General features: G+C 37.7%; 3 protein-coding genes, 1 long non-coding RNA gene and 2 pseudogenes across 8 annotated transcripts; 5 read left to right on the forward strand and 1 right to left on the reverse strand.

Annotated features, from left to right (window-relative positions):
* Positions 1-674: 674 nt before the first annotated feature.
* LOC120014886 lies at positions 675-3,789 on the forward strand (annotated as a pseudogene).
* Positions 3,790-4,379: 590 nt separating this feature from the next.
* LOC120014238 (1-aminocyclopropane-1-carboxylate oxidase homolog 12-like) lies at positions 4,380-6,320 on the forward strand. The gene is made up of 4 exons (XM_038866155.1): positions 4,380-4,386; positions 4,791-4,903; positions 5,545-5,607; positions 6,066-6,320. Exons 1-4 carry the CDS (start codon positions 4,380-4,382, stop codon positions 6,318-6,320), a joined length of 438 nt encoding a protein of 145 aa, XP_038722083.1.
* On the forward strand, positions 6,321-8,695 carry LOC120014887 (annotated as a pseudogene).
* A 3,885-nt stretch (positions 8,696-12,580) lies between these two features.
* On the forward strand, positions 12,581-14,363 carry LOC120015504 (probable aspartic proteinase GIP2). The gene has a single exon (XM_038867965.1). It carries the CDS (start codon positions 12,596-12,598, stop codon positions 14,156-14,158), a length of 1,563 nt encoding a protein of 520 aa, XP_038723893.1. The 5' UTR covers positions 12,581-12,595; the 3' UTR covers positions 14,159-14,363.
* Positions 14,364-15,003: 640 nt separating this feature from the next.
* Positions 15,004-17,835, forward strand: LOC120014658 (WAT1-related protein At5g07050-like). 5 transcript variants are annotated; one of them, XM_038866677.1, is made up of 9 exons: positions 15,004-15,079; positions 15,921-16,002; positions 16,079-16,178; positions 16,270-16,332; positions 16,422-16,538; positions 16,641-16,872; positions 16,989-17,147; positions 17,221-17,372; positions 17,489-17,835. In XM_038866677.1, the coding sequence occupies exons 3-9, from the start codon at positions 16,099-16,101 to the stop codon at positions 17,649-17,651; spliced, it is 966 nt and encodes a 321-aa protein (XP_038722605.1). In that variant the 5' UTR covers positions 15,004-15,079; positions 15,921-16,002; positions 16,079-16,098; the 3' UTR covers positions 17,652-17,835. The 5 variants fall into 5 exon arrangements, with proteins under 5 accessions (XP_038722605.1, XP_038722603.1, XP_038722604.1 ...); XM_038866678.1 differs by lacking the exon at positions 15,004-15,079 and adding an exon at positions 15,214-15,228; XM_038866675.1 differs by having other exon boundaries at positions 15,064-15,079; positions 15,921-16,178.
* Positions 16,233-18,647, reverse strand: LOC120014659. The gene is made up of 3 exons (XR_005471600.1): positions 18,500-18,647; positions 16,406-16,557; positions 16,233-16,327 (listed from the first exon to the last, which is right to left on the reverse strand). It is a non-coding gene; the product is annotated as an uncharacterized LOC120014659 (long non-coding RNA).
* Positions 18,648-21,896: the final 3,249 nt, after the last annotated feature.

Here is a 21,896-nt window from a genome sequence, read left to right on the forward strand (position 1 = left end):
AGCATGTGTGAGGGAAATGGCATAGTGACATACGAACAAATCAACAAACCCTACAAATTTAATCATGAAAGGAAGTTATGCCAAATCATGATACTGGGCTTGGATTTTGGAATAAGGTGAGCCCAGTTAAGGCCTTTAATTGTCGGACCATTTATGAGCTTTTGACCCATCAAACAACCCACATATACATGGGTCGATACCCACACATACATGGGTCGACTGTCATTATCAGCTTGATGACTGTGGATTAGTTGACGGTTGAACCCGGATTCAGGGGGTGGCAGCTGTAAATACATTATACAATGTTATGATTTTATATAAATTTTTAAAAAATTATGATTGTATTTTGATCGATATTACGAGTTTAAATGTATATTTTTTGTTTCAAACAAAAATCAAATTAAACACGAAAATGAAATGAAAATTTTAGACCGTTGAATATAAATTCGAAACATTCCATGTCTCTTTTCAGCATGAATTTGATTTTTGTTTGGAAAAAAAAAATATATCATTAAACTCGTAATTTCGATCAAAACACAATCATGATTTTTTTAAAATTTATAAAAAATTATTAAACATTAAAAATGAATTTACAGCGGGTCCCTTATAAAAAATTTACAATAGACCCCCGAAGAACGACAGTAAATGATGAATTAATTAATATCTTCTTCTTATCATCTCTCTCACTGTCTTCTGTGATTTCAGTACATCCTTTTAAGATCTAAACTGCAAGTCCAACTTCTGCACAACGCTTCGTCTCTCTTTCACACAAGAAGCAAAAAATGCTGGTTTCAAATGGTGATGGTGACCCAGCCAAAGATGAACAATTTTATTACCGAAAAAGAGAACTGCAAGTTTTTGATGACTCAAAAGCAGGGGTCAAGGGTCTAGTAGATGCAGTAGTGATGGAGCTCCCTCGCATATTCAGATGCGCACAATCCAGTATCGATGATGACTCGGCAGTCGGGAAGCATCCCCAGTTCAGTATTCCAATCATAGACCTCGAAAGCATTCATGAGGTTACGAGCTCACGCAATGAAATCATTGAAAAAATTCACCAGGCATGCAACAATGGGGTTTCTTTCAGTTGGTCAATCATGGAATTGCTACTAGTCTTTTGGCCGAGATGGTCGATGGAATCCGTAGATTCCATGAGCAGGACATTGGGCTAAAGAAAGAATTATATGCCCGCGATTTCTCAAGAAAGGTTGCGTTTTTGAGCAATTTTGATCTGTACCAAACGGCAGCGGCTTATTGGAGAGACACGTTTAGTTGTTTTCTTGCTCCTCACCCCCCTGACCCAGAAGAATTGCCTGATGTATGCAGGTATGTTATACTGATAGATGGTTAAATACTAGCAATTGCTTTATGCACGGTATGTGTTTGATGAATTCACTGAATCGCAGGGACGTAGTCATTGACTACAAGGAGCATGTGATGAAACTGGGAATTACTCTGTTTGAATTACTATCTGAGGCTCTTGGACTTAATCCTAATCATTTAAAGGACATGGATTGCGCTGAGGGACTTATTCTTCTGGGTCACAACTATTCGGCCTGTCCTGCACCAAAATTAACCATGGGCTACCCCCAACATGCTGACGGTTCGTTCATCACTATACTTTTGCAGGATCAAATAGGGGGCCTTCAAATTTTTCATGAGAATCAATGGGTTGATGTTCAGCCCATGCGTGGAGCTCTGGTAGTCAACATTGGGGATCTTCTTCAGGCAAGTTTTCAAATTTTATTTTCATTCCATTCTTTTGTTTCAGCATGGTATCAGAATCACCTTGCTCAGTCTTTTGATCCGTTGTATATTCGTTGCATTGCCTAATATGCAGCATGCCATGCACAAAAATTAACTAGGGCAATGATTTTTTTTTTCCCAAAATTTTTTTTTGGGCCTTTTGCTCACCCTGATAAGCCATTTGGCCCAGCCTAGGTATAATTGTAGGCATGTAGCCATTTGACACAGCTCTTGCCCACCCTGTAGCCTAGCCATTCTATTCTCTGCAGGCTTTCTCTCCTAATTTCTAGCTAGTCTCAGACTCTCAATCAATCAAACGTGATGTGTGAGCTAGGGCTTGTTATTTGCTGGTTTATCGGATAAATGGAAAGAACTTAATTTCTTGTAGTCAGTATGTTTTCACAATTCGCCTCAACAAACTTGATACTGTTTACCTGCATTAGATCATGCATTGCCGGTAGTTCTTTAGTGAGTAGTTTCACGAAGTACTTGGATAGTTGGATGTTACCAGAGATGTGGTTTTATTTGTTCTTTGTAGAAAGCTATTTTTAAGAATTTGTCAAATTTTCAAATTACTTTGCACTTTCACAATTGAAAGAACTTCATTCCTTGCAATCAGTGTGTTCACAATTCTCTTCGACAAACTTACTACTGTTTAGCTGCATTATGTCATGCATTGCCGGTAGTTCCTTAGTAACTAATATCATGAATTACTTAGATTTTAACAAGGATCTGTGATCTATGGTTTCATTTGTTCTTTGTAGAAATATATTTTTAGGATTTTGTGAAAATTTCCAAATTGATTTGCAGTGCTGCACTTTCACAAAGGAAAGAACCTAATTCAATCACTGTGCTTTCACAATTCGCCTGGACAAACTTACTGCTGTTTACCTGCATTAGGTCATGCATTGCCAGTAGTTCCTTTAATAACTAATTTCACGGATTACTTGGCTGTTAACAGAGATCTGTAGTCCTTTTCTGTTCTTTGTAGCAAGCTATTTTAGGAATTTGTGAATTTCATCTGAAACAACTGTTGCACATGCCTCGAGGCATTAATCTATATTTTTTCCGACTTTGTTTATTTCACATAACATCTACAAGTTTTTAGCTTTGTACACTGTCATCACCACCTTGCACATTCAACAGCGATCGCCTGAATATTCCCTTGGTTGTCATCAATTGTTTTTTTTCTGTTTTCTACTTGCTAAATCATATTTTTACAGAACTCAAATGAGTTTCTATGCTAGTCTTTTGCTTCAGGATATGTTGGTAAACTAAAACTATGATTCAGTATACTTCCCAAGTTAAATTAATTATAGGCTTCCGCATTAAAATAGTTTTCCTTTTGTGTTAAGTTTATATGGCTTCTATGTCGACCTCTGAACACAACTTCCTTTATAAACTATAAATAGACAACTTCTTAATCACATAATTAAATATGAAAAAAAAACATGTTATAAAATTTCATTGTAGAGTCTTTTATTTTATCAGAATGCTATCAACTCTGCAACTGCTCTGTTTGCTTCTGCTTTATCAATTTTTTATCTTTAACAGAACTTTGGAATCCTGGACAAGAGATTCTCGATGCTTCTATATTGTCTTTGTGCAGCTAATCAGCAACGAGAGGTTCATTAGTGTCACTCATAGAGTTCTGGCGAACAGTGTAGGCCCAAGAATTTCAGTGGCAACTTTCTTTGGTCCTCAGACTTCAATCGGCAATGCCCCAATAATTTATGGTCCAATCAAGGAGTTGTTATCTAAAGAAAATCCCCCAATTTACGAAGAAATCGTTGTAGGAGAATTCCACAAGCTCCGCTTCTCAAAAGGGTTTGACGGAACCTCTTGTTTACAACACTTTAGAGTGATGCTGGCCATTAAGATTCTTTCCAAGGCTCTAACGGGTCATTTGAGACATAATTGAATGAACCTGAGGGAAATGAGTGTGGGTAAACATGATCATATTTTGTACCATATAAAGAGTGGATGAGTGTGAGAATTTTAATGGTATAATTTACATATTATCTTTTTAAAAAAAAGTTAAAATAAGTATAGAATTGTCTTTCGAACATAAAAACTTGGTTTCCCTTGTGAAGAATAGCAACCCTCTCATTCATCATTCTATCTTTTAAATATCAGCCAAATGTTCTATAAAAACAGATGCTCATATGAAGTGAATTGGGTTAATATAATTTTTGATTAGTGAAAGACGAGGCATTTTTCAATTTAATCCCTCAAAGTTTAAATGTTTTAAGTTGATCACCTATTTTTTTTATTTTTTTTTTGTTTCAATCAGATTTCTATAATTTCGAGCAGGCAACTTAGTTTATGAGGCATAAAATGTCAGGAATTTGCTTGTGTGTATTAAAATTTGATGACATTTAAAATAAAAAATTCTAAAAAAATTGACAGATGGAAAATTTTTGTTTCTTCTTCATCTCTTGGATCTTATCTTTCCCATACAAAATTATGTACCAAGAATCGGAACAGATCTATAGGCGGTGGGCAGGAAGAAAGCTCAACGCGCGCCATAGACTGATGCTTCTAGCGCACCAGACACAAAGAAAGCTTTAGCACGAAGGGCAGAGCAAGCCAAGCAACATCTTCGTCGAACTGTTTGGGGTTTAGAGACGACAATGGATGGTATTGTTCAGCTCTAGTATTTATTTCTTACTTCCTTCCATATGAGATCTAACCAGATATCTATTTACTCAAATCTAGGAAAGAAGAAGCAAAAAACTACTCGCCTGAGTCACTCAAAGAACCAGATCGGGACAGTCCCCCCTCCCTAGATTTGATTCAATGTATCGTAAGTTCCTCTCAACTAAGAAATTATTGGAATATTGCAGGCGGATTGCGGGGGATGATTTGAGGAAGAGAGGCGTGATATGAGAAGAGAGGCCATTCTTTACTTCTTGTCGTGCGGAGAATAAAGAAGAGAGAGGATTGGGGAAGATTTTTTCCCCGAGAGAGAGAGAGACTTCTCAGGCGTGATATTTGCTTTCTGTTTTTTATTTTTGAATTTTGAATTTTGAATTGTAACGGAGCAAAACTTCCGTTAAACACTGACCTCATTTGCCAAATGACTTTTGAGCTGTCATTCACGGCTTATGTGTCACACGATTATTGGGCTGGATACACCACATCAGCATACCACGTGGTTTGTCCGGCGAGTCTACTATGCAGCATGCCATAAACAAAAATTAACTAGGGCACGGCCAAACACAATTATGGTTCAAAATCCTTTGTTTAGTTAATAAGTTGTTATTCACTAGCTCTGGTAGTTAATATTGGTGTTCTTCTTCAAGCAAGTGAGGGAATTTAGCTTCAATTGAAATCGTCAGTTGTTTGACCATGACTATCGTCCTTGTATGGTGTGAAATACATTGTGCATTCTATGCTATATATACCTAGCTAGGTGGTTTTTACCGTATTTCCTCTTTTGGATCAACTGTAAGAAGTTAGAACATGAGAAATTGCATGGCCCTATAACAAACAGATAGTTTTTCAGAGCGTCATCCTTGTGAACTTTCGAGAAAGATATTTTCCCTTGAATCAAATAAACTTTGGTGAATTGATTTGCACTTTCACAATTGAAAGAACTTTATTCCTTGCAATCAGTGTGTTTTCACAATTCGCCTCCACAAACTTACTACTGTTTACCTGCATTAGGTCATGCATTGCCGGTGGTTTCTTATTAATTAATTTCATGAATTACTTGGATGTTAACAGAGATATTTGGTTTTATTTGTTCTTTGTAGAAAGCTATTTTACAAATTTTTGAATTTTTTCTTTCTGAAGCAACTTTTGCACATGCCTGATGAGGATCAAGGCCTTTTCTCTAGGTTTCATCATTGCCTCAAGGCATTATCCTATATTTCTTTCCTACTTTGTTTATTTTACGTTACATCTACAAGTTTTTTGCTTTGTACACTGTCAGGATATGTACCAACTAAAACTATGATTCAGTATGCTTCCTAAATTTTTTTTATTTTTTTTTTTTATGCTTCCTAAGTTAGATTCATTGTAGGCTTCCGCATCAAAATAGCTTTTACTTTGTGTTGAGTTTACTATGATTTCTACGTCGACAGCTGAAGACAAATACCTTTATAAACTATAAAGAATAATGCTTGAGAACACAACTACCTCGTTGCATAATAAAATATGCAAAAATTGTTATAAAATTTCAGTGTACGGTCTTTAGAATGATAAAACTTCTGCAACTACTATGTTTGCTTCTGCTATATTAAATTTTTATCTTTAAAAGAACTTTGGAATCCTGGATAAGAGATTCTCAATGCTTCAATATTTTCTTTGTGCAGCTGATCACCAACGACAGGTTTATTAGTGCCACTCATAGAGTTCTGTCGAACAGTCCAGGTCCAAGAATTTCAGTGGCAACTTTCTTTGCGCCTCGGAATTCAATCGGCAATGCCCCAATAATTTATGGGCCAATCAAGGAGTTATGCAAAGAAAATCCCCCAATTTACAAAGAAATCACCGTAGGAGAATTCTACAAGCTCTGCTTCTCAGACAGGCTTAACGGAACCTCTTCTTTACAACACTTAAGACTTTGATATTGGCAATGAAGATCCTTGCACAGCTGAAGCGAATCAATTAAGAAACAGAAGCAACAATATGGTATCTTAAATTAAGTATGCTGGCAGCTTGGCAACATCATTAAAGCAAGTATGATATTCTAATTGATATGATTATTCATGTGATCTTTATAGCAATTAGAAGCCTACGCCGTGATTAAAGTAGTTCTGGTGGATTGTGTTTACATGTGCTTTCCAGTTTTAATTATTTCTACACCATTTTATCAAGCGATCAACTGGAGTTTCTACTTGCCAATCCTAGTTTCACAAAAGAGAAGTATGGTGGTCTCAAATTCTTAAAGAAAAGTAGAGTCCGCAATTCCTGAATCACGGCCATTGATTCAATCGGACAGTTGATAGAACTACACGTTAGAAAAGAAACAAATTGGGTCTAAGCTTCTGCTTCTTAGAGAATCACATCCTATATGATGTTAGCGACCACTTATCTCACATTCTCACCAAGTGGGTATATGCTTCTCTCCTACCACTCATCATCACCGGATGCTTTGTTGGAGAAAACTGAGAATGGTAGATCACGACCGACAAGCTGCATTGAAGGCTTTCGATGACACAAAATCCGGTGTTAAGGGACTTGTTGATGCTGGAATCGTTAAGGTACCACCAATCTTTATTCATCAACAGCGGAACTTTGCGGCCAAGTCATTGTAATCCCAATCTCCAAATCCCAACTATAGACCTTGGTGCCATTAATACTGAAGATGCAGGGGCAAGAGCTGCGGTGATCGAACAAGTTCGAGCTGCGTGCGAGAACTGGGGATTCTTTCAGCTTGTTAATCATGGGATTCGCCAAGGAACTTTGCGAGAAATGCTCGACGGGGTACGTAGATTCCACGAGCAGGATTCGGACGTGAAACAAGCATTTTATTCGCGCGATTACTCTAAAGAGGTTATTTTTAATTCAAACTTTGATTTATTCGTATCACGGGCGGCTTATTGGAGGGACACACTTTCTTGTGCTATGGCACCTCATCCTCCTGAAACCAAAGAATTGCCTTCAGTTTGCAGGTAAGATATTGCACTACTCGGGTGATCTTCTCTCAAAAAAATTATTTAACTATATGACTTAAGGTCAATTGATTGATGTAGAATATGTTTCAGAAAGGTTTATTCACCTTTTCAATTACCCGAAATCTAAAATTACATAGTAGAAATCAAAAACTTAAATTTTAAAATTGTGTGAAACTTGGCGGGTTGACCCAAATCACTTTTTAGCCAAATTACATCTTTTAGGCCTCCAAATTAACATTTTTGTCATTTTAGGAATTATTCGTTTCTTTTATATATCTTTAATTAGATGTATGAATCGCGTTTCATCGATTCTGACTTGTTTTGGATTCTCAGGAGTATTGATTGATTTGTGGGCATAATCAGATTTTGCAATTTTTGACATGCTTGTCTATTTTTGAGTTTTCCGGTTTTTGTTTAAATAGTACCGTGAGCTGTCAGTCAAAGTAACATTGAAATAAAAGAAATATGTGTTTTTATGGTATTATCTGCGTTTCTTTTTCCTTATACTATTGACACAGTTCAAACCTTTGATGTGCTGCGTCATCAATTGTAGGGATATAATTGTGGAATACACGAAGGAAGTGACAACGCTAGGTCTTACATTATTTGAATTGATGTCAGAGGCTCTGGGGCTCAACCCTAATAACCTCAAAGGCATGGGATGCACGGAGGGCATTTATTTCTTGGGACATTATCATCCGGCATGTCCAGAACCAGAATTAACTATGGCGAATGGCGAGCACACCGATAGTGGGTTCCTCACTGTGCTTCTTCAAGACCATATCGGTGGTCTTCAAGTCCTATATGAAAACCAATGGGTTGATGTGGCTCCAGTTCTTGGTTCTCTAGTCGTAAACATTGGAGATCTAATACAGGCAAGGCAACACATCTATATATAACTTTTGATCCCATCTATAATGTATATGGCTTGTCTTTTTCTTTATTTTTTATTCTTTGGTGCAGTTGGTTTCGAATGATAAATTCAAAAGCGTGAAGCACCGAGTTCTGGCAAACAGAGTTGGACCAAGAGTTTCAGCGGCATGTGTATTCAGAACACACGTTGAGGAAGGCAGTGGCTCGAGAATGTTTGGGCCTATTGAAGAGCCTCTGTCGGAGGAGAACCCTCCCATTTATCGTAGTTTTAGTGTCCAGGAAATTGTTGCACTAAAATACTCCAAAGGGAATGATGGGTCGACCTCTAGATTGGCTCATTTTAAGCTCTGAATTTGGAGAGAGTTGGTTGAATCACTTCTTCGCTTTGTTTTCACAACTGTTAAACAATATCCCACATCGGTTGGGATAACTAACCGTGTGTGGTTTATAAACTTAAGCCCACACTCAACAAGGCCTTTTTCTAAACTTGAGTGAATTGAGCCTAGCTCACTTGTTTGGGCTTAAGGAGAAACAAAGCCGTACAGGTCCGATGTATCCACGAAAATCGGACAATATTATTGGTGTGTAAGGGGGTGTGGATTTGCAAAAACAACTGCTTGTAAATCCCTCGTATTTATCATACAATCCTTCGGAATTTTGGGCTTTTGGGGTAGTTTATTTTGATGGAAATTGCATTGTTTTTGCATTAGTGGGGCTTAAATTTCTAACATATGCACATTTATATATTTTTTTTTCTTAAATAGCTGATTTAAAAGTCCAACAAACCATAAATAGTTATAAAGACTTTGAATTTTAGAAGTGATAAAGGGAGAATTCGAATTCTTGATTTGGATTCGAACGCTTTGCAATTCATTAATAGAGTCTACATTTTAATCCAATGATTTAAGAGGTTTGTATTGAAATCAACAAAATTATTGTATACATGACTGAAACTCGTCTAGTTGTCTTGTCTCCATACCCATTCTTCACTAGTGGATTTTGATTTCGTTGTCTATTCTACTGGACTAGGCCTTTTCTCTACTGGGCCTTTTTGTACCAAATTATTACTCCCTGTTCTTCCCATTTAACATCCATGGATCCTACCGTGCATGTCCACTAATTATATAATTGTATAATTTATCTAGAATTATGGCTTGTCTTTTTCTTTATTTTTAATCTTTGGTGCCTCTTTCTTTTCTTTTCAATCTCTAGACTTCCATCTTTTTCGTTATCTCCACCTTCTTCATCACCCTCTTCAACTCCCACCTCATCTTCATTATCTTCTTCCTCATACTTTTGTTGTAGTTGTTGTTGCTCTTGCTCTTGCTCCACATCCATAGTCACATCCACGGGTTGAACTTTTGAGTTAATCATACCATCAACTTCCATCCTGAAATGTCAATGTATGCATTCAAATATTAAGCACAACACAATTTTTGGGTGACAAACATTGTATATAATGTTCTGCTCAAACTATTGAGCCTTATTTTGTATAATAGACAGTTTGATCAAACATTGTATATAGGGAGAAAGTTTGTTAAGTAAAAATTTTTACATTTTGACACGGCTCAGAGGCGTTTAAGTAGGGTGCACTTTTTATTTGTCCAAAACATCTGAAAAGAAGGGGAAAAAAAATAATTTAATCCTATGCCCTCAACATGGGAGTAAGAATAACTTATCAAAGAGCAAGGAAAGCATCAGTGTAAACCAACGCAGCACATTATTTTTCTATGCTATTGTAACCCAATTCACTGAACATATATGGTTTAATTCAAAAACCACCCAAATAAAATTTTTGTTTTGACACAGGACAATTTTCTTTTTAATTTCGGAAGAAAGAAATCCATTTGAGACTGATTGCTAAGAAATTCAAAAGTCAATTGCAAGCACAAAACTCCAATTGAAAATTTACACCCAAAAAAGAAGAAGATTGAGTATAGCATCAACAAATCTCGATTCACAAAATTTAAATTATATCATAAAATTTACCAGTTCAGATAGCTATTTTGGGCATTGATGGAGTCGTAATATCGAGATAATCTAAAAGTAGGAGGTTTCATAGTCTCTTTCTTCTTACCTGAACCGAAGAGACTCTGCTTGTATTTATCTGAGTCGTTCCAAGCCTCCTGATGGGAACTTGATTCTGAGATGCTTATAGCTAGTGGCTTAATTCTGTATTTTAGTTACGATAGTTAGTATGTATTAGCCACGTGTCTCACTACTATTGGTCATCATGATCTAAGTCGGTTAGTTTTTTTTTTTTTTTTGACTACAAGTACAAATATAATATACGGCATACCACCAGATCAAGCCTATGAAAGTACAAGTGTCAATAAGCCCCACGCAGGAGACACAAATCAAGTCCACGCAGGGGTCAGACTATCAAGTTCACGCAAAGGCAGACTAAGCCCACACACCTCCTTTGAAATGTGCATACACTTTGTAAGGTAGCTTGATATTGAATGAAATGACAATCCTTCTCTGTGTTTTCCTCTTATGTTCTTCGCTGTAAATCTTCTCCAAGTTTCTTCCACCATCACCATTGCTAGGTCAAGGTAGAAAGGGGTCTATCACCTCTAAGAAGAATGAAACTGTAACTCCCAATGCACAAGGAATCAAGTCAGTAACCATACATGACAACGGCAAGGCCACGTACTAGGATCACCACTCCATGCGACTGCGATTTAGGGTTCCTCGTATGGTCTCTCTGGTATAATTTCGTATAGGAGCAATGAACAAGGCTCAAATAGTCAGAGCCCATGGTAAGGTAAGGGTAAAGCAATTTGGGCTTAAGTAATGGGCAACCTATTTGGGCTAAGATATGATATACAAATATGAATATATGTATATATATTTAGGCCCTAGGGCCTACGAGCCGGACTTCTCTAAGACCGAGCTCGACCCAAAATCTCAAACAAGCTTAACATTAGGCCCAAGCTCGGCCCTTTAATCTTATGGGTCAAGCCTAAATAGGGTCGCCCATGAGTCGTTTGCGGGCGGCCCGACTCATTTTCATCCCTATTTAGATTATCCATTAAATAATTGATGTAAGAGCAACCACAATGGTGGTTTTTTGATGGGAAATGGGTAATGTATGAGAATTTATGTTTTGCTGATGTGACTGTATTGGGAGACGAGTTTTACTGATGTGTTAAATTTTTTGTGTAATAGAGATGAGACCAGTACTGATTTTTGTGTAGATGTGAGTGTGTTTAATTGTGGGACTCACTTAGAGTGCGAAAGCAACTCATTTGCAAGGCCAACAACTCTCCATGGTTGCATGTTTGCCACAACAAAATTGACCAAACAAAGTAATACCATTGGACCTCTTTTTTTTCCGTGGACTATTAGTTGGGACAACAAATGCCTCCATGGGCCACTAAAAAACCATTGTAGCAGTTGCTCTAAGTTTATAGAATATGGATGTAAACTTATAGGGTTAAAATAGATTGTGTGAACTTAATAATTTATGTAGTATAAATAAAATTTCTCTAATTTATTTATATATATATATATATAATCTACTTTAAAAAAGTTTTAAGGGGGGCGCTTGCTTATGTTGGCATGGTTCCACCTCTTATTAGTTGGGGCTTACACAACTAAGTGATATATATGGGCAAAACTCATCATTACATACAATAAGGTCTTTTCATATCCTAATGAGTTGGGTTTTGACTCATATTTGCTAAGCTTGCTCAATGAGTTGGGTTTTGACCCTTAGTAGTTGGGATAAGAAGGAACAAAGTCGTTCGAGTCCGATATATCTACGGGAACTGGATAAGCCAAAGTGAATAATATTATTGACCGTGTGTGAGAGGGTGGATTTCTGAAGGCTGTAATCAGAAATTTCAAGGAGAAGGCTTCAGCAATAAATATTATAAAAGTTAACACCGGTGGCACCTTCGGCACAAGGTTTAGCTCAAAGAGCATTGGTTCCATGGAAACTGGACCTGCGGTGCCGCACATTGATTTGGTTTTGGAGCATTTCAAGACTTGGTAAAAATTTGAGTATTTGGGGAGCTAATTCCAATGGTTAAACTGAATCAATGATGGTGGGAAAATGCTTTAAATTTCTATTCTGATTGGTGGGCTTCAGCTGGAGAATAGTTTGTTGGACTTGAATCTTCCAGAGACACTTGCGACTTTACTCCTCCATTTGCGCTATACAATACCACTATACCAGCTAGCTGTCCTCATCAATTGAAGACTTGGTCATTCATGATGGCGAATCATAAAGAAAAAAGGTGCCATTGCTAAGACACTGTTTCAGAGTTGAGTTCGAAGGGAAAGGGGTTTGTCTTGCATTATTAAACAAGTGTTTCAAGTCCCCAGCCTAACTCCATCAAACCCATATGCCAATTAGGGGCCTAGTGACAAATTCCATAAATGCATCTACTCAGCAGATGCAAGATATTCCAAACCCTTATCCATCCGACTCGTCACGTAAAAATAGAAGAAAAGTCCAAGTCAAACTTTCAACGCCTAACAATTGCCAACTGGCACAATTACAGTCCCCTTCCTTGAAGCCGCCAGTCGTACAACTGGTACCCTTCAGAGACTATAAAATCCGCAGATTAAGTCACAACACACCAAATCTAGCAACAATGGCATTCTCTACTCATTTTTTTCTCCTCTGTTCACTTCTCTTCTTCATAATCTCCCCCTCCATAGCCCAGACATCATTCCGTCCCAATGCACTTGTGCTTCCTGTCTCTAAAGACCCTTCATCACTCCAATACATCACCAAATTCAACCAAAGAACCCCTCTTGTCCCAATTAATTTAACACTTGATCTCGGTGGCAGATTTACCTGGGTCGACTGTGAACAAGGCTATGTGTCATCCACCTATAAACCTGTTCGATGCCGCTCTGCCCAATGCTCCCTCACTGGTTCTAGATTTTGCAACCCAAATTGCTACTCATCCCCCAAGCCAGGTTGCTACAATAACACATGTCAAGTTTTTTTTGACAACCCTATTATACAATTCGGAACAGGCGGTGAGCTTGCTCTAGATGTTGTCTCTGTTCATTCCACTGATGGGTTGAAACCAACTAGAGTGGTTTCAGTGCCTAGTTTGTTATTCACTTGTGGTCGTACATTTCTATTGGAGTCTCTAGCAAATGGTGTTAAGGGTATTGCAGGGCTAGGCAGGACTAAGATGTCACTCCCTTCACAATTCTCTGCTGCTTTGAGCTTTGACAGGAAATTCGCAGTTTGCTTGTCTTCTTCAACAAGAGCCAATGGTGTTGTGTTTTTTGGTGATGGTCCTTATGTTATGCTTCCAAACATTGACGTCTCCAAAAATCTGATTTACACACCATTGATTCTCAATCCCGTTAGAACAGCCCCTGGCACTTTCCAAGACGAGCCCTCCGCGGATTACTTCATTGGAGTAAAGTCAATCAAGATTAATGGAAAAGTTGTGAAACTGAACACAACTCTGTTGTCAATCAGTAAGGAAGGATTCGGTGGAACCAAAATCAGTAGTGTTAATCCATACACTGTCATGGAGACTACAATCTACAATGCGGTTATTAATGCTTTTGTGAGGGAGGTCTCCAGTGTGAGTAGAGTGGCAGCGGTGGCTCCTTTTGGGGCATGCTTTAATGCCAAGGAGATTGGTAGCACCCGTGTTGGCCCTGCTGTGCCTGACATTGATCTTGTGTTGCAGAGTGAGAGTGTGTACTGGAGGATCTTCGGTGCTAATTCAATGGTGGAGGTGAGCAGTGATGTGCTGTGTCTGGGGTTCGTCGATGGAGGTGTTGATCCAAGGACTTCTATTGTGATTGGAGGTCATCAAATTGAAGACAATCTTCTGCAATTCGATCTTGCTACTTCAAGACTTGGCTTCAGCTCTTCTCTTTTGTTTAGGCAAACTACTTGTGCCAACTTCAACTTCACTTCCAAGATCTAGATCAAGCTCTTAATTAAACCATGTCGACAATAAATTTATTGCACTGTTTTAATATATTATTATATTAATAATGCCCCCCATCATTTATGTATTAAAGTGATTTTTCAATGAAAATGTTGTACTTTAATGATTACACAGAAATGCTATCAATGTCCTTGTCATTGGATATAGATATTTCCATTGCACATAGGGCACTGGTTAACAAGACCTTTCTTACATAGAATAAACGAGCACAAATGGTGTACTATTTTCTGTAGTTATTGTGAGCCAACCATCAAATTTACTCTTATTGGTGTGCTATTTCTTGTAGTTATTGTAGTTTTGTGGATGTGATTTTTGCATCCAAGTATTGTATTGTTCGTTTTGGGGTACTCACTCTCCCATCATCAAGAGATCATTTGGTCATTTGGGTATTCACTCTCCCATCATCAATCATCAAGAGATCATGGGTTCGAATAGAAGAGACGAGATATTATGTTAAAAACAATTCGTGAGGGAAGAATATGAACGGCCCGTAGAGGTACCTAGAACAGACAACACATATATCGCATCCACAGGTTTCAAATATAGTAGGTTAAAAAAGGCGTCAAAAAGGTCAGGCTCTTAGTAAACTTTAATCAATCCCAGTGCTTGTGTTTATTACTGAATTAGGATAGGGAACCTGTTTGATTTTAGATAACAAAAAAAAAAAAAGCCGCAGAAGTTATCCAAATAGTGTCAATCAATTAGGTGCGAATGACTTGGTCTCGACGTTCCTACTCAAACCGACTTTGGATCTTCAAATTTGTTATTTCGAATCAATTCTCTCAAGTTTCCCCCAAACCAATTATTTGCTCAACATCATTCACATAATTAGCCTCTTCTATATATATATGTATGTATGTATGTATGAAGCAACTCAAAACTTACATATGATGGACGGTAAGTTGACAATTTATTTTTTAAAATTAATTTCATCAAGTTTTAGTCAGCATTTTTTTTTTCTTCTGAAATCTCCATTGATTCATGTAATCATAATATTGTGCAAGTTTCTGAGTCATTTTCAGGTACTGTATCATTGCTTAAACCAGGTTAGCACTGTGTTTTTTTTTTCCTTGGTTAAAGATTATCTCATGCAAAGAGTATATATATACACACACATATGCTTTTAGTTCCATCAATATATTATATATGCAAGTTGATCCCTTATTTTCCCACTAAAATGACACCAGAATTCAGTGCGTCTCTTCACAGAAATCTGCGATTAGTTTGGCGGTGGCATAAAGTATGACAAATTGGGATTTGGGAATATATCAAATTGGGAATGTATATATATATATATAGAAATCTGCGATTAGTTTGGCGGTGGCATAAAGTATGACAAATTGGGATTTGGGAATATATCAAATTGGGAATGTGTATATATATATATATATATATATATATATATATATATATATATATATAAAATTCGTAGAAGGAATAAATAGGTACAGGCAGATTAGGGTTATCCCCTTCAAATCAAGTGACATGTGATCCTCAAACTAGGAGAATTTTAGACTTCATTCCGGTAACATGTAGGAGAATATGTGCTTCTTTCATAAATCTTCTGACGCAAATGCCAAATGGTTGGGGCAATTTATCAAACACTTGCCGGGCATCAAATTAGGGAATCAAAAACAGAATTTAATCCAGAATATTTGCCAACACAACATGCAACAAGAATAATCAAACCTTTATAATTCCACTATCTTCTTCTATATGAAATGTGTTGCAATTGCAGATAATAACATTCGCAAAGAAGAAGTGAAAGAGGCAGAGGAGATTGGAGATTGAAGCCTATGGCAATAGAGGCATGTAACAAGGTTATTAGCAAGTTCAAACCTCACCTTCTTATGTTTGTAGCACAAGTAGGCTATACTTTTCTCTACTTTATCACAGAGGCTTCTTTCAATCATGGAATGAACCCCCATGTCTACATAACTTATCGACATATCGTAGCTGCTGTCGTGATGTTACCATTCGCATATTTCTTCGAAAGGTATATATATAAGAAGTGATTTCTTATATATATATATATATATATATATATATGTTAGCAGTAAGACCTTACCTGTTTTGCTCTTCTGCAGAAAACTACGGCCAAAGTTGACATTAGCTCTTTTTCTGGAGCTAAATGTTTTGTCTCTCCTGGGGTAAGATGTATACAACTTTTGCATATTCAATTCTTGAATAGCCAACTAGATTGACCAAGTCTAAAGTGTGTACCTTTGATTGACTACAGGGTGAGTTGGACTCTGAACATGTATTTCGCAAGCTTGAGATACACCTCTCCAACGTTCCTTGCATCAATGGTGAACACCATAGCTTCTTTAACCTTCATCATTGCTGTTGTACTAAGGTAAGCTTCCATAAAAGTCCTGTAACATAGATATGAAAATGAACAAAAAAAAAAAGAAACATTGTTATTGAGTATGACTAAAATGAAAAATATGTTGGTCAGGTTGGAGGTTCTTAATCTTAAGAATCCTCGTGATATAGCGAAAATTCTTGGGACCTTGATATCCTTAGCAGGAGTTATGGTAATGACATTGTACAAGGGGCCTATCATGAAAAATCTATGGGGCCCTTTAATCAACATTCAAGGGAAAGCCACCATTCATGAGAACTGGTTAAAGGGTTCAGTTCTAACAGTCACAAGCTGCATAACTTGGTCTGCATGGTATATTATGCAGGTAACTTACCTCGAACTCCAACTTTTTATAGATCAGTAATTGATTAAGGACTAAGGAGTAACTGATAAAACTACAGATAAAGAATGGCAAACAAAGAATTTTTTTATTATATGCAGGCATTCACGTTGAATAGATATCCTGCACAATTGTCACTGACTACCTGGATGAGCTTTCTTGGTGCTTTACAATCAGCTTTCTTCACAGCAATTGTGCAACATAAACCACCTGCTTGGAGGATCGGATTCGACATTGATTTGTGGTCCACCATTTATGGAGTAAGTAAGAAAATCAGTTGTCCAACCACGAATTTGAACAACAAATATACTAATAGTAGTTGATGAATAACAGGGAGTAGCGGTGTCTGGTCTGGTAGTCTTCATTCAGCTGTGGTGCACAAAAGAAAGAGGACCAGTTTTCGTAACCATGTTTAATCCTGTTTCCACAATATTAGTGGCAATTCTAGCCTACTTTGTTCTCGGCGAAAAACTCTATTTGGGAAGGTAATTTCAATTTCCTCATCATACAAACAAAGCTAGGGGAGACAATAAGTAACAAACTGGATAATCAAAACCTAATGGCTTCTAATAAGCTAATTATCTGTGCGTGACTTGTTCAGCATAATTGGGGCGGTTGTTGTCATCGTTGGCTTGTACATGCTGTTGTGGGGCAAAGAAGGTGATCAAGAAGTTCAAAGGACCTCAACAGAACAATCTCACTCGGCTTCTGAAGAACTAAAGATCCATAATTTACAAATAATTACTTCTGCCGAAACAAAATGATCACGGGGGAACCTTGATAGCCGAATCCTTAAGTGCCATTGATATCCAACAACAACCAGGCATAAGAAACTTGCACCGTTGCAAAATTCTAGGGTAAAAAAAGTAAACAACTTATGTGCACAGGCTCCCACTATGTGTGGGAGTTGAAGACAGGCAAGATGTATGAAAACCTTACCCCACATAATATGTGGATAGGATATTTTCAGGAACTCAACATGTGACTGTTAGGTTGCATTCCTGTAACTCTATTACTAGAACACATGTTCGCTTGCAAAACTGTTGTGTAATAATGTAATTTCATGTACGACATTATATATTCGCAAAATTTTGAAAGCTTGCTTTTAAGCTGTATGTGGTGCTTCTGAATTGGAATTATGACTACATCTATGTCCTACTCCCCCATCTTGCTTTGCAAATTCCATGCAGCAGATGTTAATAAAATCAAGCTTTCTATAGCATCATCCAACCAGAAGTTGCCAACTCGATATACCTCAAAGTTCAACAGGTAATGCATAACGAATAGCATTTAAACATATGCATGAGAAGTTGAGAACGACAAACTTCAAACTCAGAAGTTGCTGACCCACTGATGACTGAACTTATATAGAAACTGTATTTAGCAATTGAACGAACACCTATAGCATATGAAGAACAGTGCGAAACCATCCACTAGTAATCTCCCCTCAGAATACCATCACCAGCTAAAGCTTCCACTTTTTTGGCAATAAAATATTTGAAACATAAACAGATTGTTACTGTAACATATAGTTTATCACTGGAAATTAGGATAACTACTCAAGTCAGCAATCAAGTATGAGTTCACCTTAAAGGGTAAAAATTGGACTAACCTTTGAAGCAAAGGTTCCCTAATCAATCCTGCCACCATTTGCCTGTTTGATTGCAGTGGTCATCAATGGCCTACACAGGAACCTGGATGTTAGAAAAAAGTTAATCCTCGTCCTGAACTTCTAACTACAAGGACGGAGGAAAACGAGCAAGAATGTAAAGCCACTGAAAGAAAATAACAAGGGGATTAAATGTTTTTATATAAAAAGAAAAACTGTTGGTTGACTTGTTTGCTTAGTTAATTAAAGTTATGTTTCTTGTTCCTGTTTTGCCCTTGTGCTTAGGGGTCTTTTTGTCTATCTAAATGTTTTCTTCTGTAAAAGTCCTTGGTGTGCGTCTCAATGTGTACTACCTTCTGAATACTTAACCAAGAAGTTATGCAAGTTTCTCAAAACCAGAGAGACCAATGTTGATCAAGATTCAAGCTATTCTGTGTATCTAGATTGTATTACAGGTTATGTATTCTGCAAATTTATTCAACATTGTATCGGAGCAGTCATGAATAGGGACTGTGAATTTTTTTTTTAAAAAAAAAAATGGCAGCGCCGAGTGATCGTGTTCTCATCCCTGTGTTCGATGGTGATGATTACGTGTCATGGAAGGTAAAGATGAGAACTTTCTTAATGTCTGAAGGTTTATGGAGCATAGTGACGAGTGGGTACAAGGAACCCATAGATGAGAGTGTGCTTAAGGATGCTGAAAAGAAAGAGCTTGAGAGTCTCAGGATGTTGGATGCTAAAGACTTGACTAGGCTTCAAAATGGTGTAAGTGCTACAATCTTTCCTCGTATTATTCGGGCATCTCACGCAAAAGAAGCATGGGATATTATAGCTAAGGAGTTTGAAGGTGAAGGCAAGACCATCATCATCAAACTTCAAAATCTGCGAAGGGAGTTTGAAAATTTGATGATGCTTGATACTGAGCAGGTGAAGGAGTTCTACACTAGGGTCATAGCCACAGTTAACCAGATGAGAACGTTAGGTGAAGATATTACTGACCAAAAGGTAGTTCAAAAGATGCTTATTAGTCTTCCTGAGAAGTATGATGTAGTGGTTGTCGTGATTGAGGAGTCTAAAGACCTCACTCTTCTAAAGCCTGAGGAATTGGTGGGATCCCTTGAAGCTCATGAACAAAGGAGACTCAGACGTGGAGAGCATGGTAAATCCATTGAATCTGCCTTTCAAGCTAAACTTTCATTCAGAGAAGATGTGAGAAAGGGTAAACAATCAACTTGGCGAGGGTCTGACTCAACTCCAAACTGGAAAGGGCCAGACAAAGGTATGAGTTCTGATTCTTCTTCCACTGGCAAATCTTGTGATATTTGTAAAAGACTTAGTCATGTGACTGCCGCCTTAAAACAGAGAATAGAGCAAACTTTATGGATTTTAGCCCCGGTTCAGAGTCAGAAGAAAATCTGTTTTATGCAAATCAATCTGTTTTGCCAACTCAGACAAATGTGTGGTTTTTGGACAGTGGTTGTAGCAACCACACGTCAGGAGATGCAAGGTTGTTTGAAACAATAGACAGTAAAGTTCTTTCCAATATACGATTGGGAAATGGTGAAGTTGTTGAGTCTAAAGGCAAAGGCAAGGTGAGGATAAGTACTGCTTATGGAGTAAAGTTTATCAATAACGTTCTTTTTGTCCCTGCACTTCGTAACAATCTACTGAGTGTAGGACAAATGATGGAAAATGGTTATAAGTTGGTTTTCAATGAGGGAGGCTGCAGGATATATGACAGAGACGATCAAAAGAAGGAGATGATGTTTATTCCCATGAAAGATCATAGAAATTTTCTTGTTGATTTCAAGACTGATGAGTTGACGGCTTTGAAGGCAGGAACCGAGCAAGATCAAGTGACCAAACTGTGGCATAGAAGGTTTTTCCATTTGAATGCAGCTGATCTCAAACTTCTACAACAAAAAGAGATGGTTGTTGGCTTGCCAAAGCTTACTGAACTGGTTGAAGTGTGTGAGAGTTGTATGATGGGGAAACAACACAGACATTCTTTTTCAAAGCAAGGAGCAGGGAGAGCAGAAGCACCCTTGGAGTTAATACATACTGATATATGTGGCCCTATGCAGGTACTCTCATTCAATCACTGTAAATATTTCTTGACGTTTATAGATGATTACTCTAGGATGATCTGGGTGTATTTCCTGAAAGAGAAGTCTGAAACTTTCTCTACATTTAAGAAGTTTAAGAGCCTGGTTGAGAAGGAGAGTGGAAGATCAATAAAAAGGGTAAGAAGTGGTAGAGGAGGGGAGTATACCTCAACAGTTTTTGAACAATTTTGTCAAGAGGAGGGTATTAAGAGAGAGTTGACTGCTGGTTATAGTCCTCAACAAAATGGAGTGGCAGAGAGGAAGAATAGGACTATTATGGAGATGGCTAGGGCAATGCTGAATGACAAAAATCTGTCTAAAGAATATTGGGCAGAAGCTGTGCACACAGCAGTGTATGTCTTGAATCTGTGCCCTACAAAGGCTGTGAAAAATATGAATCCCTCAGAAGCTTGGTCTGGACACAAATTCTCTATAAATCATCTCAGAGTGTTTGGTAGTCCTTGTTATGTTCACATTCCTGTTGAGAAGAGGACCAAGTTAGATAAGAAGAGCATCAAAGGTATCTTTGTGGGGTATAGCACAAACTCCAAAGCTTATAGAATATTTGATGTGCAGACCAAGAAATTATTGATTAGTAGAGATGTGGTTTTTGAAGAAGACAAGATATGGAAAGAGGATGATATGGGTAACCTTGTGGCTGGCAGGTCAGAGTTATCGTCTGAACAGAATGATACAGTACCAACAAATGAGATTCCTGGTCAATTGGATGATAGTGAAGATGAAGCTGAGTCTGCTCCAAGAAGAATGAAAAATTTGTCTGAGATATATGCTTCAACAGATGAGATTAAGTTCCATTGAATGTTCTGATTGGTGAAGATGACAGTGAAGGTGAAGGTGAAGATGACAGTGAAGTATATGCTTCATGAAACATGGCTGCAACAGAACCTGGAAATTTTGATGAGGCAAAGTCTGATCCAATGTGGTATAAAGCAATGCAGGATGAAATGAGTATGATTGTGAAGAATGATACATGGGATTTAGTTCCCAGACCTGCAGATAGGGATGTGGTTGGTGTGAAATGGATATACAAGTTGAAATTAAATCCCGATGGCAGCATACAGAAGTACAAGGCCAGGCTTGTGGCAAGGGGTTTTTCTCAGATTCCAGGTGTAGATTTTCATGAGACCTTTGCTCCTATAGCACGGTTGGAGACTATAAGACTTTTAATTTCAGTAGCAGCTCAGAATATGTGGAAAATACATCAGCTGGATGTCAAGTCTGCCTTCTTGAATGGCAAGCTTGAGGAAGAAGTTTATGTTGCTCAACCTCCAGGG

Source organism: Tripterygium wilfordii, chromosome 14, assembly GCF_013401445.1.
Source record: "Tripterygium wilfordii isolate XIE 37 chromosome 14, ASM1340144v1, whole genome shotgun sequence".
Classification (NCBI taxonomy): Eukaryota; Viridiplantae; Streptophyta; class Magnoliopsida; order Celastrales; family Celastraceae; genus Tripterygium; species Tripterygium wilfordii.